This window comes from Rhinoderma darwinii, chromosome 7 (assembly GCF_050947455.1).
Source record: "Rhinoderma darwinii isolate aRhiDar2 chromosome 7, aRhiDar2.hap1, whole genome shotgun sequence".
Taxonomy (NCBI): Eukaryota; Metazoa; Chordata; class Amphibia; order Anura; family Rhinodermatidae; genus Rhinoderma; species Rhinoderma darwinii.
Window position 1 is genome coordinate 604,634 of NC_134693.1, and position 15,208 is coordinate 619,841.

Here is a 15,208-nt window from a genome sequence, read left to right on the forward strand (position 1 = left end):
CTGTATATAATGGGGTCATACTATATGATGAGGTCACACTGTATATGATGAAGTCACGCTGTAAATGATGTTGTCAAACTGTACAGGATGATGTCACACTGTATATGATGTCACACTATATGATGAGGTCACACTGTATATGATGAGGTCACTGTATATGATGGGGGTCACACTATATGATGAGGTCACACTGTATATGATGCGGTCACACTATGTGATGAGGTCACACTGTATATGATGTGGTCACACTGTATATGATGATGTCACTTTGTATATGATGAGGTCACACTATATGATGATGTTACGCTGTATATGATGAGGTCACACTATATATGATGATGTCACACTTTATATGATGAGGTCGCGCTCTGTAAGATTCATATTTGGAGTAATAGTGAAGTATCTGTTAATATATTGGGAAAAGTTGTATAACGCTAATCTCTGCTTTGGCTATTTATGTGTTTCTGCTGCAGGAGGCCAGGGGCAGTGTATATTGTATATGAAGCATTGTTTAGAGGAGTTGGTAGAACAAAGGTTAATTCCAGCTTTGGCATAATTATCGGACGTGAGGATGGTAAATTGAAGACTAGAAATCCCGGTAACCCAAGTCATGTAAATGTTATCATAACCGAATGCCTGGCCTGTTGCTGTGCTGATGTTTGCAGATGATAATGGTTCCAGGTAAGAGGTGCGGAACCAGCGGCTGATTGTATTCTACGAGGAAAAAGTCAATTCAGGAACAATCATCAAAAAAACCTCTTCAAAATCCCATCATCTCCTACTCCTGCAGCCGCTGAAATGCAATCTGCTCCAAGACGAGACGCAAAGACCCCAGCGCCGGACATGAGCGGGGGGGGGGGGGAGCAGCAACATGATGAGAATATAATGATCATGTCTATGGAAAGAGTCCAGCACAACCCTCCATGTGTGAGACAGGACATGAGACTGGGGTCTACATTGGCGGACATGTGGACGACTGCTCTCTGCCCTCGCGGTGCTTCATCTTCATATTGTATTTACTAAGTAGATAAACCATCCCAAGGCTTCTTATTAACAAAACAGAAATGAAGACTCTGAACCGACAGATCAGGACAAATGGACCGCCAAGAATTTCTACCGCCTGGTCAACGGCCTGGCACTCGAGACGACACACAACCTCACACTCTGACTGGGTCATTCTAAAACGTTATCTTCTGGTAGAGCGACTTGTGTGCTGAGGGCCGTTGTTCTGCTGCATCTCTTGAGATTCAGTTCACAGACGCGTCCTAATATTTTCCTATTGGGCATACAGATGGACTGCCCCCACCAGGTCCCTCTGTCCCCCCGCCAGGCCCCTCTGTCTCCCCCTCCCTCCTGGTCCCTCTCCCCCCCCCCCACCAGGTCCCTCTGTCTCCTCCTCCAGGTCCCTCTATCCCCCCCTCCAGGTCCCTCTGTCTCCCCCTACAGATACAACAGTCTATCATCTGCGAGACGGCCCCAGAAAGTGAATGAGTCCTAGTAGTTTCAGTGGCAATGGCTTCATGTTTAATCTGAAAGGTTCTGAGCGCAATATTCAGTCGATCACATCAATGAACCGCGACATACAGTCATAGGGAGAGACGAGATCGTCATTATGGCGTTGAAAAATCTCCAGCCCGGTCTGAGATTACCGTCTCCCCGTTCTCTCAGTTACGATGTCATATTTCTTTTCTTCTGTATCCTAGCAACAATATCACGTGAACCCGAACCACCGCGTCATCATCTCCGTGCTGGAACAATCAGGATCAGGACCGTGGATCTCCGGAGTGTTTAACTAGAAACATATATATGGTAGGTAGTGTTTCAGAATGCACTGGACCAAGGCAGGTGCACGAATAGGGTCCCAACCCAATCGTATTTGAAGAAGTATTCGGCACACAAAATGTAGTTTTTAAATTCTTCAGGTTTATTGTATTTGATGCCAGAGGCTTAGTGCGTGCGACGTTTCGGTCAGGAGACCTTTATCAGGCACTATTGGTGTACAAAATTTTACAAGTAAATATATTTGCATCATATAAATACGTAAACAATCATATATCATGACATAAAGGAAAAGAGAAATGAAACGAAATAAAATAAAAAGATAAAAGTACTAAATAAGGTAAGAACAGATTCATTTCACCAAAATACATACAGAGTTCCTACATCGTGGAGATTTACATGATATACATATGTTTGGTATAGAAGGATACATAAATATAGATGTATGTATATGGATGGATGACATCCTAGCTCTGGGCACAATATCCATATTCAAGGCTAAGATATAATGTAATAAACGGCAGAATATCTCATAGAGATCGTACAGAGAATCAGCACCACATCATGTTCAAGAATATCCTTTATAGTACAACATATTGCATATATTCAGGTTTTCACGCGCCACGCACAGACCAATACAAGTCTATGGGGCAGTACAGACAGTCCGTGCTTTTTGCGCAGCGTTTGTCAGCTGCGCAAAAAGCGCGACATGCTCAATATCTCTGCGTATTTCGCGCATCACGCACCCATTGAAGTCAATGGGTGCGTGAAAACCACGCAGGTCGCCCGGAAGCACTTCCGTGCGAACCGACTGAAACAGCGCACCAGCTGTCAAAAGGATGAATGTAAACAGAAAAGCACCACGTGCTTTTCTGTTTCCAAACATCCAAACGGAGTGTCTTTGAGATGAGCGAACCCGGACAACTGAACCGAACTTCACCGGGTTCGGCCGAACTCGTTTTGTCCGAACACTGCAAAAAAATTTCCGGTACGCGACGTCAGGAGATAGTCACTGTCCAGGGTGCTGAAAGAGTTAAACTGTTTCAGCACCATGGACAGTGACTTCCAATCCCAATATACATGAACCTGTAAAAAAAAAACGAAGTTCTGACTTACCGATAACTTCCGGCTTCTTCCTCCAGTCTGACCTCCCGGGATGACAATTCAGTCCAAGTGACAGCTCCAGCCAATCACAGGCCAAGCACCGGCTGCAGCGGTCACATGGACTGCCGCGTCATCCAGGGAGGTGGGGCCCGATGTCAAGAGAGGCGCGTCACCAAGGACGCGTCACGATGTAGGAACTCTGTATGTATTTTGGTGAAATGAATCTGTTCTTACCTTATTTAGTACTTTTATCTATTTATTTTATTTAGTTTCATTTCTCTTTTCCTTTATGTCATGATATATGATTGTTTACGTATTTATATGATGCAAATATATTTACTTGTAAAATTTTGTACACCAATAGTGCCTGATGAAGGTCTCCTGACCGAAACGTCACACGCACCAAGCCTCTGGCATCAAATACAATAAACCTGAAGAATTTAAAAACTACATTTTGTGTGCCGAATACTTCTTCAAATAGAAACATATATATAGTATATAGGATATATAGATCATTCCACGGCGAGACACCCACAGGACACAGAAGTCGCACTCTGCTCCGGATATCAGGACGTATCCAGGTTTTGTACTTATTATTATTCATTGAACCAGTGAATTTCTATCGATTTTATGTGTTTTTAACTTTACAAATGAATATTTCCTTAGGGTATGTGCACACGTAGTGACCAAAAACGTCTGAAAATACGGAGCTGTTTTCAAGCGAAAACAGCCCCTGATTTTCAGACGTTCTTTGAGCAACTCGAGTTTTTCGCGGCGTTTTCGCAGCATTTTTTACGTCCGTTTTTGGAGCTGTTTTCATTGGAGTCTATGAGAAAACGGCTCCAAAAACGTCCAAAGAAGTGTCCTGCATATAATGTATATAAGGGTCCTGCATATAATGTATAGAAGTGTCCTGCATGTAATGTATATAAGTGTCCTGCATGTAATGTATATAAGTGTCCTGCACATAATGTATATAAGTGTCCCGCATGTAATGTATATAAGTGTCCTGCATATAATGTATATAAGTGTCCCGCATATAATGTATATAAGTGTCCCGCATATAATGTATATAAGTGTCCCGCATATAATGTATATAAGTGTCCCGCATATAATGTATATAAGTGTCCCGCATATAATGTATATAAGTGTCCCGCATATAATGTATATAAGTGTCCTGCATATAATGTATATAAGTGTCCTGCATATAATGTATATAAGTGTCCTGCATATAATGTATATAAGTGTCCTGCATATAATGTATATAAGTGTCCCGCATATAATGTATATAAGTGCCCCGCATATAATGTATATAAGTGTCCCGCATATAATGTATATATCTGTCCCGCATGTAATGTATATAAGTGTCCCGCATATAATGTATATGTGTCCCGCACATAATGTATATAAGTGTCCCGCATATAATGTATATAAGTGTCCCGCATATAATGTATATAAGTGTCCTGCATATAATGTATATAAGTGTCCTGCATATAATGTATATAAGTGTCCTGCATATAATGTATATAAGTGTCCCGCATATAATGTATATAAGTGTCACGCATATAATGTATATAAGTGTCCCGCATATAATGTATATAAGTGTCCCGCATATAATGTATATAGGTATCCCGCATATAATGTATATAGGTGTCCCGCATATAATGTATATAAGTGTCCCGCATATAATGTATATAAGTGTCCCGCATATAATGTATATAAGTGTCCCGCATATAATGTATATAAGTGTCCCGCATATAACGTATATAAGTGTCCCGCATATAATGTATATAAGTGTCCCGCATATAATGTATATAAGTGTCCCGCATGAAATGTATATAAGTGTCCCGCATATAATGTATATAAGTATCCCGCATATAATGGTTATAAGTGTCCCGCATATAACGTATATAAGTGTCCCGCATATAATGTATATAAGTGTCCCGCATATAATGTATATAAGTGTCCCGCATATAATGTATATAAGTGTCCCGCATATAATGTATATAAGTGTCCCGCATATAATGTATATAAGTGTCCCGCATATAATGTATATAAGTGTCCCGCATATAATGTATATAAGTGTCCCGCATATAATGTATATAAGTGTCCCGCATATAATGTATATAAGTGTCCCGCATATAATGTATATAAGTGTCCCGCATATAATGTATATAAGTGTCCCGCATATAATGTATATATCTGTCCCGCATGTAATGTATATAAGTGTCCGGCATATAACGTATATAAGTGTCCCGCATATAATGTATATAAGTGTCCTGCATATAATGTATATAAGTGTCCGGCATATAATGTATATAAGTGTCCTGCATATAATGTATATAAGTGTCCTGCATATAATGTATATAAATGTCCCGCATATAATGTATATAAGTGCCCTGCATATAATGTATATAAGTGTCCCGCATATAATGTATATAAGTGTCCCGCATATAATGTATATAAGTGTCCCGCATATAATGTATATAAGTGTCCCGCATATAATGTATATAAGTGTCCCGCATATAATGTATATAAGTGTCCCGCATATAATGTATATAAGTGTCCAGCATATAATGTATATAAGTGTCCCGCATATAATGTATATAAGTGTCCCGCATATAATGTATAGAAGTGTCCCGCATATAATGTATAGAAGTGTCCCGCATATAATGTATATATCTGTCCCGCATGTAATGTATATAAGTGTCCGGCATATAACGTATATAAGTGTCTCGCATATAACGTATATAAGTGTCCCGCATATAATGTATATAAGTGTCCCGCATATAATGTATATAAGTGTCCCGCATATAATGTATATAAGTGTCCCGCATATAATGTATATAAGTGTCCCGCATATAATGTATATAAGTGTCCAGCATATAATGTATATAAGTGTCCCGCATATAATGTATATAAGTGTCCCGCATATAATGTATAGAAGTGTCCCGCATATAATGTATAGAAGTGTCCCGCATATAATGTATAGAAGTGTACTGCATATAATGTATATAAGTGTCCCGCATATAATGTATATAAGTGTCCCGCATATAATGTATATAAGTGTCCCGCATATAATGTATAGAAGTGTCCTGCATATAATGTATATAAGTGTCCCGCATATAATGTATATAAGTGTCCCGCATATAATGTATAGAAGTGTCCTGCATATAATGTATATAAGTGTCCCGCATATAATGTATATAAGTGTCCTGCATATAATGTATATAAGTGTCCTGCATATAATGTATAGAAGTGTCCCGCATATAATGTATATAAGTGTCCAGCATATAATGTATATAAGTGTCCCGCATATAATGTATAGAAGTGTCCCGCATATAATGTATATAAATGTCCTGCATATAATGTATATAAGTGTCCCGCATGTAATGTATAGAAGTGTCCCGCATATAATGTATAGAAGTGTCCCGCATGTAATGTATATAAGTGTCCCGCATGTAATGTATATAAGTGTCCCGCATATAATGTATATAAGTGTCCCGCATATAATGTATATAAGTGTCCCGCATATAATGTATATAAGTGTCCCGCATATAATGTATAGAAGTGTCCCGCATATAATGTATATAAATGTCCTGCATATAATGTATATAAGTGTCCCGCATATAATGTATATAAGTGTCCGGCATATAACGTATATAAGTGTCCCGCATATAATGTATATAAGTGTCCGGCATATAATGTATATAAGTGTCCCGCATATAATGTATATAAGTGTCCCGCATATAATGTATATAAGTGTCCCGCATATAATGTATAGAAGTGTCCCGCATATAATGTATAGAAGTGTCCCGCATATAATGTATATAAGTGTCCCGCATATAATGTATATAAGTGTCCAGCATATAATGTATATAAGTGTCCCGCATATAATGTATAGAAGTGTCCCGCATATAATGTATAGAAGTGTCCCGCATATAATGTATATAAGTGTCCCGCATATAATGTATATAAGTGTCCAGCATATAATGTATATAAGTGTCCTGCATATAATGTATATAAGTGTCCCGCATATAATGTATAGAAGTGTCCCGCATATAATGTATAGAAGTGTCCCGCATATAATGTATATAAGTGTCCCGCATATAATGTATATAAGTGTCCAGCATATAATGTATATAAGTGTCCTGCATATAATGTATATAAGTGTCCCGCATATAATGTATATAAGTGTCCCGCATATAATGTATATAAGTGTCCCGCATATAATGTATATAAGTGTCCCGCATATAATGTATATAAGTGTCCTGCATATAATGTATATAAGTGTCCTGCATATAATGTATATAAGTGTCCTGCATATAATGTATATAAGTGTCACGCATATAATGTATATAAGTGTCCCGCATATAATGTATATATTAGTGTCCCGCATATAATGTATATAAGTGTCCCGCATATAATGTATATAAGTGTCCCGCATATAATGTATATAAGTGTCCCGCATATAATGTATATAAGTGTCCCGCATATAATGTATATAAGTGTCCCGCATATAATGTATATAAGTGTCCCGCATACAATGTATATAAGTGTCCCGCATATAATGTATATAAGTGTCCCGCATATAATGTATATAAGTGTCCCGCATGTAATGTATATAAGTGTCCTGCACATAATGTATATAAGTGTCCCGCATGTAATGTATATAAGTGTCCCGCATATAATGTATATAAGTGTCCTGCATATAATGTATATAAGTGTCCCGCATATAATGTATATAAGTGTCCCGCATATAACGTATATAAGTGTCCCGCATATAATGTATATAAGTGTCCCGCATATAATGTATATAAGTGTCCTGCATATAATGTATATAAGTGTCCTGCATATAATGTATAGAAGTGTCCTGCATATAATGTATATAAGTGTCCCGCATATAATGTATATAAGTGTCCCGCATATAATGTATATAAGTGTCCCGCATATAATGTATATAAGTGTCCCGCATATAACGTATATAAGTGTCCTGCATATAATGTATATAAGTGTCCTGCATATAATGTATATAAGTGTCACGCATATAATGTATATAAGTGTCCTGCATATAATGTATATAAGTGTCCCGCATATAATGTATATAAGTGTCCCGCATATAATGTATATAAGTGTCCCGCATATAATGTATATAAGTGTCCCGCATATAATGTATATAAGTGTCCCGCATATAATGTATATAAGTGTCCTGCATATAATGTATATAAGTGTCCCGCATATAATGTATATAAGTGTCCCGCATATAATGTATGTAAGTGTCCTGCATATAATGTATATAAGTGTCCTGCATATAATGTATATAAGTGTCCGGCATATAATGTATATAAGTGTCCTGCATATAATGTATATAAGTGTCCTGCATATAATGTATATAAGTGTCCTGCACTTCTTTTGACGAGGCAGTCATTTTACGCGTCGTCATTTAAGAGCTGTCAAACGACGACGCGTAAATGACAGGTCGTCTGCACAGTACGTCGGCAAACCCATTCAAATGAATGGGCAGATGTTTGCCGACGTATTGTAGCCGTCTTTTCAGACGTAAAACGAGGCATAATACGCCTCGTTTATGTCTGAAAATAGGTCGTGTGAACCCAGTCTTATTGTATGTATTTCATCATTTTGCACTTTGTGTGTTTTTTCCAGGGCAACGTTCACCCCCCACAGTGGGAGGAGGGGTACGGAGCAGAGTCGGCTTGCTGGCGCCTTTTTCCTTTTGAATGTTTAACTGTCAACCCGAACCCCACAATGTATGTCTCCTCTGACCTGAAGAAGGGGTCGTGTGAACCCCAAAAACAGTCTGTCATAGAGCACAGTAAAGCCTGGACAGCAATTTCCAGCCTGGCGCGACTGTTCTACCACTGAGGGTTGTGCCGACGTGCGCCCTGCTCTTTTATCTTCAAGATCCCCGGCACGATGGCCATCAATCGCTAACGAGGAAAGCGGCACTGGCAGCACCCTCATATCATCTCCAGTGGCGCTTCAACGTTTGTGATTCAGGATTTTCGACATCAGATTTTCACACAAGCCCTAAAAGTTGAGAAGCAAATCAAACAAATGAGTCAACAATATTAGACTTGGTCATCTATCTATTGAGGGACATGATTCAATATCTGTGAGCGGTAAAAGTAAGTGAACCTCTGCTCTCAGTGTCCGGTGTGACGCCTTGTGCAGCATCTAAACGTCTCCGGTAATTGTTGATCAGTCCTTCACATCGGCTGGGAGGATTTGAGCCCATTCCTCTGTACAATACAGCTTCACCTCTGCTATGTTGGTGGTTTCCTCTCATGAACTTCTCGCTTCAGGTCCTTCCACAACATTTCTATTGGATTGCGGACAGGACTTTGACTTGGCCATTCCAAAACTTTCACTTTCTTCTTCCTTAACCATTCCCTGGTAGAGCGACTTGTGTGCTGGGGCTGTTGTCTTGCTGCATGACCCACGATCGTTTGAGATTCAGCTGATGGACAGACGTCCTGACATTTTCCTTAGAATTTGCTGGAATAATTTATTGTTTTATCAATGATGGCGGCCGTCCTGGCCCAGATGCAGCAAAACAGGCCCAAACCAGGATATCACCGCCGCCACCATCACCACCCCCACCGTTTCTCACAGGTGTATGCGGTTTATGCTGGAATGCCATGTTTTCCTTTCTCCAAACACAAAGCTTCTCATTTATACCAAAAAGCTCAGTTTAGTCTCATCCGTCCACAAAACCTTGTTCCAGTACCTTCTGGCTTGTCCAGGTGATCTTTAGTAAACTATAGACGGACAGCAATGTTCTTCAGGGAGATCAGCGGCGTTCTATATGGAGAGCAGCGGCGTTCTCGCTGCTCTACTGCCATGCACACGATTGTGGGTCAGGGTCCTCCTTATGGTGGACTCATGAACATTAAGATCAGCTGATATGAGAAAGATCTTCAGTTGCTTAGAGATTTCCTTGGGTTCCTTTGTGACCTTGCGGACTGTTATACGCCTCGCTCTTGGCCTGATCTTTGTTGCTCGATCACTCCGGGGGAGGGTAATGATGGTCTTGAATTGCCTCCATTTGTACATAATCTCTCTGACTGTGGATTGTGGAGTCTGAACTCTTTAGAGATGGTTTTGACACCTTCTCCAGCAGCAACAAGTCTTCTCCTGAGCTCCTCAGAAATCTCCTTCTTTGTGCCATGATCATGTGTTGGGATGATGAGAGTGATAGATCCCGGGTCTTTACATAGAACAGGTCGCCCGCTCACACAGGATCGTCATCCCATGGGTTAAAAATACCCGACTCTAATGTCACCTTCATCTTATCCTTCACATACTTTTGCCGCTCCCAAATATTGGATCATTTTCCTCTGTAGATAAATGACCAGGTCTAATATTGGTGACTTATTTGTGTGATTTGATTCTCTTTATCTACTTCTAGGACTTGTGTGAAATCTCATGTAGTTTTAGGTCAAATATATGTAGAAATATAAAAAATTCCAAAGGGATCACAAACTATCAAGCACCACTTGTATGTTCAAACATAGCATTGTAACTATACGCCATGGCGGCAGTCACCCTTTTTTCCCAGTTCCTCATAAGCATATTCATCAACATCCATATCCACCATCGGTTATCATTCTGTAAAGGATCTGCCAGGCACAGCTTCTGTATCTACGCCCATAGGTAATAAGTCTGCACCTGCTTCTATGTCTGTGAGACTGACTCCATCTTCCACCACTCAGGATGGCAGGCTTAGGAGTGGGAGAGCCTATCACAGCCTGGCCAGACGGAGCTAGCTCCCGCCCTCTGTCTATTTATACCTGCCTTTCCTGTTCCTCCTTGCTTGTGATTCTTCTCTGTTGGTTTCCTGGCCCTGCTGCAGCTTCTTGAACTATTTGTCCTTGCTTCATATTGACCCCGGCTTTCTGACTACTCTCCTGCTCTGCGTTTGGTACTTCGTACACTCCTTGTTTGACTCGGCTTGTTCACTACTCTCCTGCTCTGAGTTTGGTACCTCGTACACTCCTGGTTTGACTCGGCTTGTTCACTACTCTCCTGCTCTGCGTTTGGTACCTCGTACACTCCTGGTTTGACTCGGCTTGTTCACTACTCTTGTTGCTCACGGTGTTGCCATGGGCAACTGCCCCTTTTCCCCTTAGCTTCTGTGTACCCATGTCTGTTTGTCTGTCGTGCACTTATTGAGTGTAGGGACCGTCGCCCAGTTGTACCCCGTCGCCTAGGGTGGGTCGTTGCAAGTAGGCAGGGACTGAGTGGCGGGTAGATTAGGGCTCACTTGTCTGTTTCCCTACCCCCGTCATTACACATTCATGTCCATCATCTATATCCGTCATCAGTCATCATCTATATCCGTCATCAGTCATCATCCATATCTGTCATCAGTCATCATCTATATCAGTCATCATCCATATCTGTCATCAGTCATCATCCATATACGCCATCAGTCATCGTCCATATTCCATATCCATCATCAGTCATCAACCATATCCGTCATCACTTATCATGCATGTCCATCATCAGTCATCATCCATATTCCATGTCAATAATCGGTTATCATGCATCTCCATCTTTCATACCCATCATCGGTTATCATCCATACCCACGATCAACGATCTCCGGAAACACTGCATCAAATATTCAGGAGAGATGCTGTATAACATTCACATCAATGAACTTCAGTGGCTGCTTCAGTCTGGTAATAGATCACCTGAGAGCTGATCTCGAGTAGTCAGCAACTAACAACCCCCTCCCCCACAGGAAGTGGAATAGAAAGAGTTAAGCTCTAGAGATGTAGTTCAGCTATAAAACCTTCAGCCGCTGCTCCACGCTCCGGATGTGCTTCCCTCTTATCCCTTGCGGTGGCGGCTGCTCAGGGTCTCAATCTCCTTCATGAGGCGCAGGCAGAGTTCGTCCTGATAGGGGAGGGCCGCACACTGGACAGACAAGGGCAGACCCACCCCACCTTCAACAGCCTGCAGAGACAACACGTACAAAGAGTCACGGGAAGGCAAAGTGGGCAGTTGCCTAGAGCTCCATTATGGGGGTTGCATGAAAAAAATAAATCTCCACTGTGTTGGAGCGGCGCTGTATGATACCACACATGCTTCTTGGCCGTGGATGTTATGGAGTTAATCAGGGCTGATAGCATATGACAGGTATCATGCTGAGACTGAGGGGGTGTCGCATTCTAGTAACCCTGAGCACCTAGAGAGCTTGCCCGCCCCACACATAATTTATGGCAGGGGGCCACACTGGGCTATTGTGCCCCATTCCTGACCCTCCCACCCCATTACTGACATAGGCATACATAGCAGGACCCTGGAGCAGGTGAGAGAGGTATGGGGGCACTGTGACTGGCACATTAGTATTCGGCTTTGTTGTACACCTATACTGCATTCCAAATTATTATGCAAATGTTATTTTTCGCTGATTTTCCTAAATAGTTGATGCAAATGACAGTCAGTATAATCTTTAGCATCAACCGTTGGAGGATAATGCGAATTTTATTGAACAAATCTCCGAATGAGAACAGATTTTTTTTTAGAAGTAAAAAACTCAAAATGCTTCACATTATTATGCACAACAGAGATCAAAACATTTTACGGGTTGTAAAGAGACTAAAATGGTAATTTGTAGAATTTGCAGCATCAGGAGGTCATATTTACAGACATCACAAGCTCTTTCAATAAAAAAAAACCGTAACAGGACAAGTTACATGTTACACAGGACCCTTCTCTGATATCACCTGCACAGGACAAGTTACATGTTACACAGGACACTTCTCTGATATCACCTGCACAGGACAAGTTACATGTTACACAGGACCCTCCTCTGATATCACCTGCACAGGACAAGTTACATGTTACACAGGACCCTTCTCTGATATCACCTGCACAGGACAAGTTACATGTTACACAGGACCCTTCTCTGATATCACCTGCACAGGACAAGTTACATGTTACACAGGACCCTTCTCTGATATCACCTGCACAGCACAAGTTACATGTTACACAGGACCCTTCTCTGATATCACCTGCACAGGACAAGTTACATGTTACACAGGACCCTTCTCTGATATCACCCGCACAGGACAAGTTACATGTTACACAGGACCCTTCTCTGATATCACCTGCACAGCACAAGTTACATGTTACACAGGACCCTCCTCTGATATCACCTGCACAGCACAAGTTACATGTTACACAGGACCCTTCTCTGATATCACCTGCACAGCACAAGTTACATGTTACACAGGACCCTTCTCTGATATCACCTGCACAGCACAAGTTACATGTTACACAGGACCCTTCTCTGATATCACCTGCACAGCACAAGTTACATGTTACACAGGACCCTCCTCTGATATCACCTGCACAGCACAAGTTACATGTTACACAGGACCCTCCTCTGATATCACCTGCACAGGACAAGTTACATGTTACACAGGACCCTTCTCTGATATCACCTGTACAGGACAAGTTACATGTTACACAGGACCCTTCTCTGATATCACCCGCACAGCACAAGTTACATGTTACACAGGACCCTTCTCTGATATCACCTGCACAGCACAAGTTACACAGGACCCTTCTCTGATATCACCTGCACAGCACAAGTTACATGTTACACAGGACCCTTCTCTGATATCACCTGCACAGCACAAGTTACATGTTACACAGGACCCTTCTCTGATATCACCTGCACAGGACAAGTTACATGTTACACAGGACCCTTCTCTGATATCACCTGCACAGCACAAGTTACATGTTACACAGGACCCTTCTCTGATATCACCTGCACAGCACAAGTTACATGTTACACAGGACCCTCCTCTGATATCACCTGCACAGGACAAGTTACATGTTACACAGGACCCTCCTCTGATATCACCTGCACAGCACAAGTTACATGTTACACAGGACCCTCCTCTGATATCACCTGCACAGAACAAGTTACATGTTACACAGGACCCTTCTCTGATATCACCTGCACAGGACAAGTTACATGTTACACAGGACCCTTCTCTGATATCACCTGCACAGGACAAGTTACATGTTACACAGGACCCTTCTCTGATATCACCTGCACAGCACAAGTTACATGTTACACAGGACCCTTCTCTGATATCACCTGTACAGGACAAGTTACATGTTACACAGGACCCTCCTCTGATATCACCTGCACAGCACAAGTTACATGTTACACAGGACCCTCCTCTGATATCACCTGCACAAGACAAGTTACATGTTACACAGGACCCTTCTCTGATATCACCTGCACAGGACAAGTTACATGTTACACAGGACCCTCCTCTGATATCACCTGCACAGCACAAGTTACATGTTACACAGGACCCTTCTCTGATATCACCTGCACAGAACAAGTTACATGTTACACAGGACCCTTCTCTGATATCACCTGCACAGAACAAGTTACATGTTACACACGACCCTTCTCTGATATCACCTGCACAGCACAAGTTACATGTTACACAGGACCCTCCTCTGATATCACCTGCACAGGACAAGTTACATGTTACACAGAACCCTTCTCTGATATCACCTGCACAGCACAAGTTACATGTTACACAGGACCCTCCTCTGATATCACCTGCACAGCACAAGTTACATGTTACACAGGACCCTTCTCTGATATCACCTGCACAGCACAAGTTACATGTTACACAGGACCCTTCTCTGATATCACCTGCACAGCACAAGTTACATGTTACACAGGACCCTTCTCTGATATCACCTGCACAGGACAAGTTACATGTTACACAGGACCCTCCTCTGATATCACCTGCACAGCACAAGTTACATGTTACACAGGACCCTCCTCTGATATCACCTGCACAGGACAAGTTACATGTTACACAGGACCCTTCTCTGATATCACCTGCACAGCACAAGTTACATGTTACACAGGACCCTCCTCTGATATCACCTGCACAGCACAAGTTACATGTTACACCAGTGGCGGACACAGACTGCAAAAGGCCCCTGTGCAGATAATGTGCCAGGGCCCCCCCCCCCCCACCCCGCAAACTTCTCATGGCCGACGGTCCGCTTTCAGCTGCATCGCTGGGTCTCCTAAGTGACCCAACAATGCAGCACTAGCAGCCGGGGCGTCACTAAGGCTGGGTTCACACACACACTATTTACGGACGTAATTTGGGCGTTTTAGCATTGAATTACATCCGAAAATGCGGCTCAAAAGCGTCGGAAAACATCTGCCCATTCATTTGAATGGGTCTTACGATGTTCTGTGCCGATGGTCATTTTTTTTTACGCGCCGCTGTCGAAAGGCGGCGCGT

General features: G+C 41.9%; 1 protein-coding gene across 1 annotated transcript in view; it reads right to left on the reverse strand.

Moving 5' to 3' along the window:
- Window positions 1-1,513: 1,513 nt before the first annotated feature.
- Window positions 1,514-15,208, reverse strand: part of LOC142656999 (vitamin D3 hydroxylase-associated protein-like) — a 142,213-nt gene continuing 128,518 nt past the window's right edge. The window contains exons 15-16 of the mRNA XM_075832050.1: window positions 11,701-11,864; window positions 1,514-1,792 (exon numbers count right to left, since the gene is read on the reverse strand). Of these exons, the coding sequence (XP_075688165.1) occupies window positions 11,739-11,864 (126 nt within the window). The 3' untranslated portion in view covers window positions 1,514-1,792; window positions 11,701-11,738. The remainder of the gene's footprint in view (window positions 1,793-11,700; window positions 11,865-15,208) is intronic.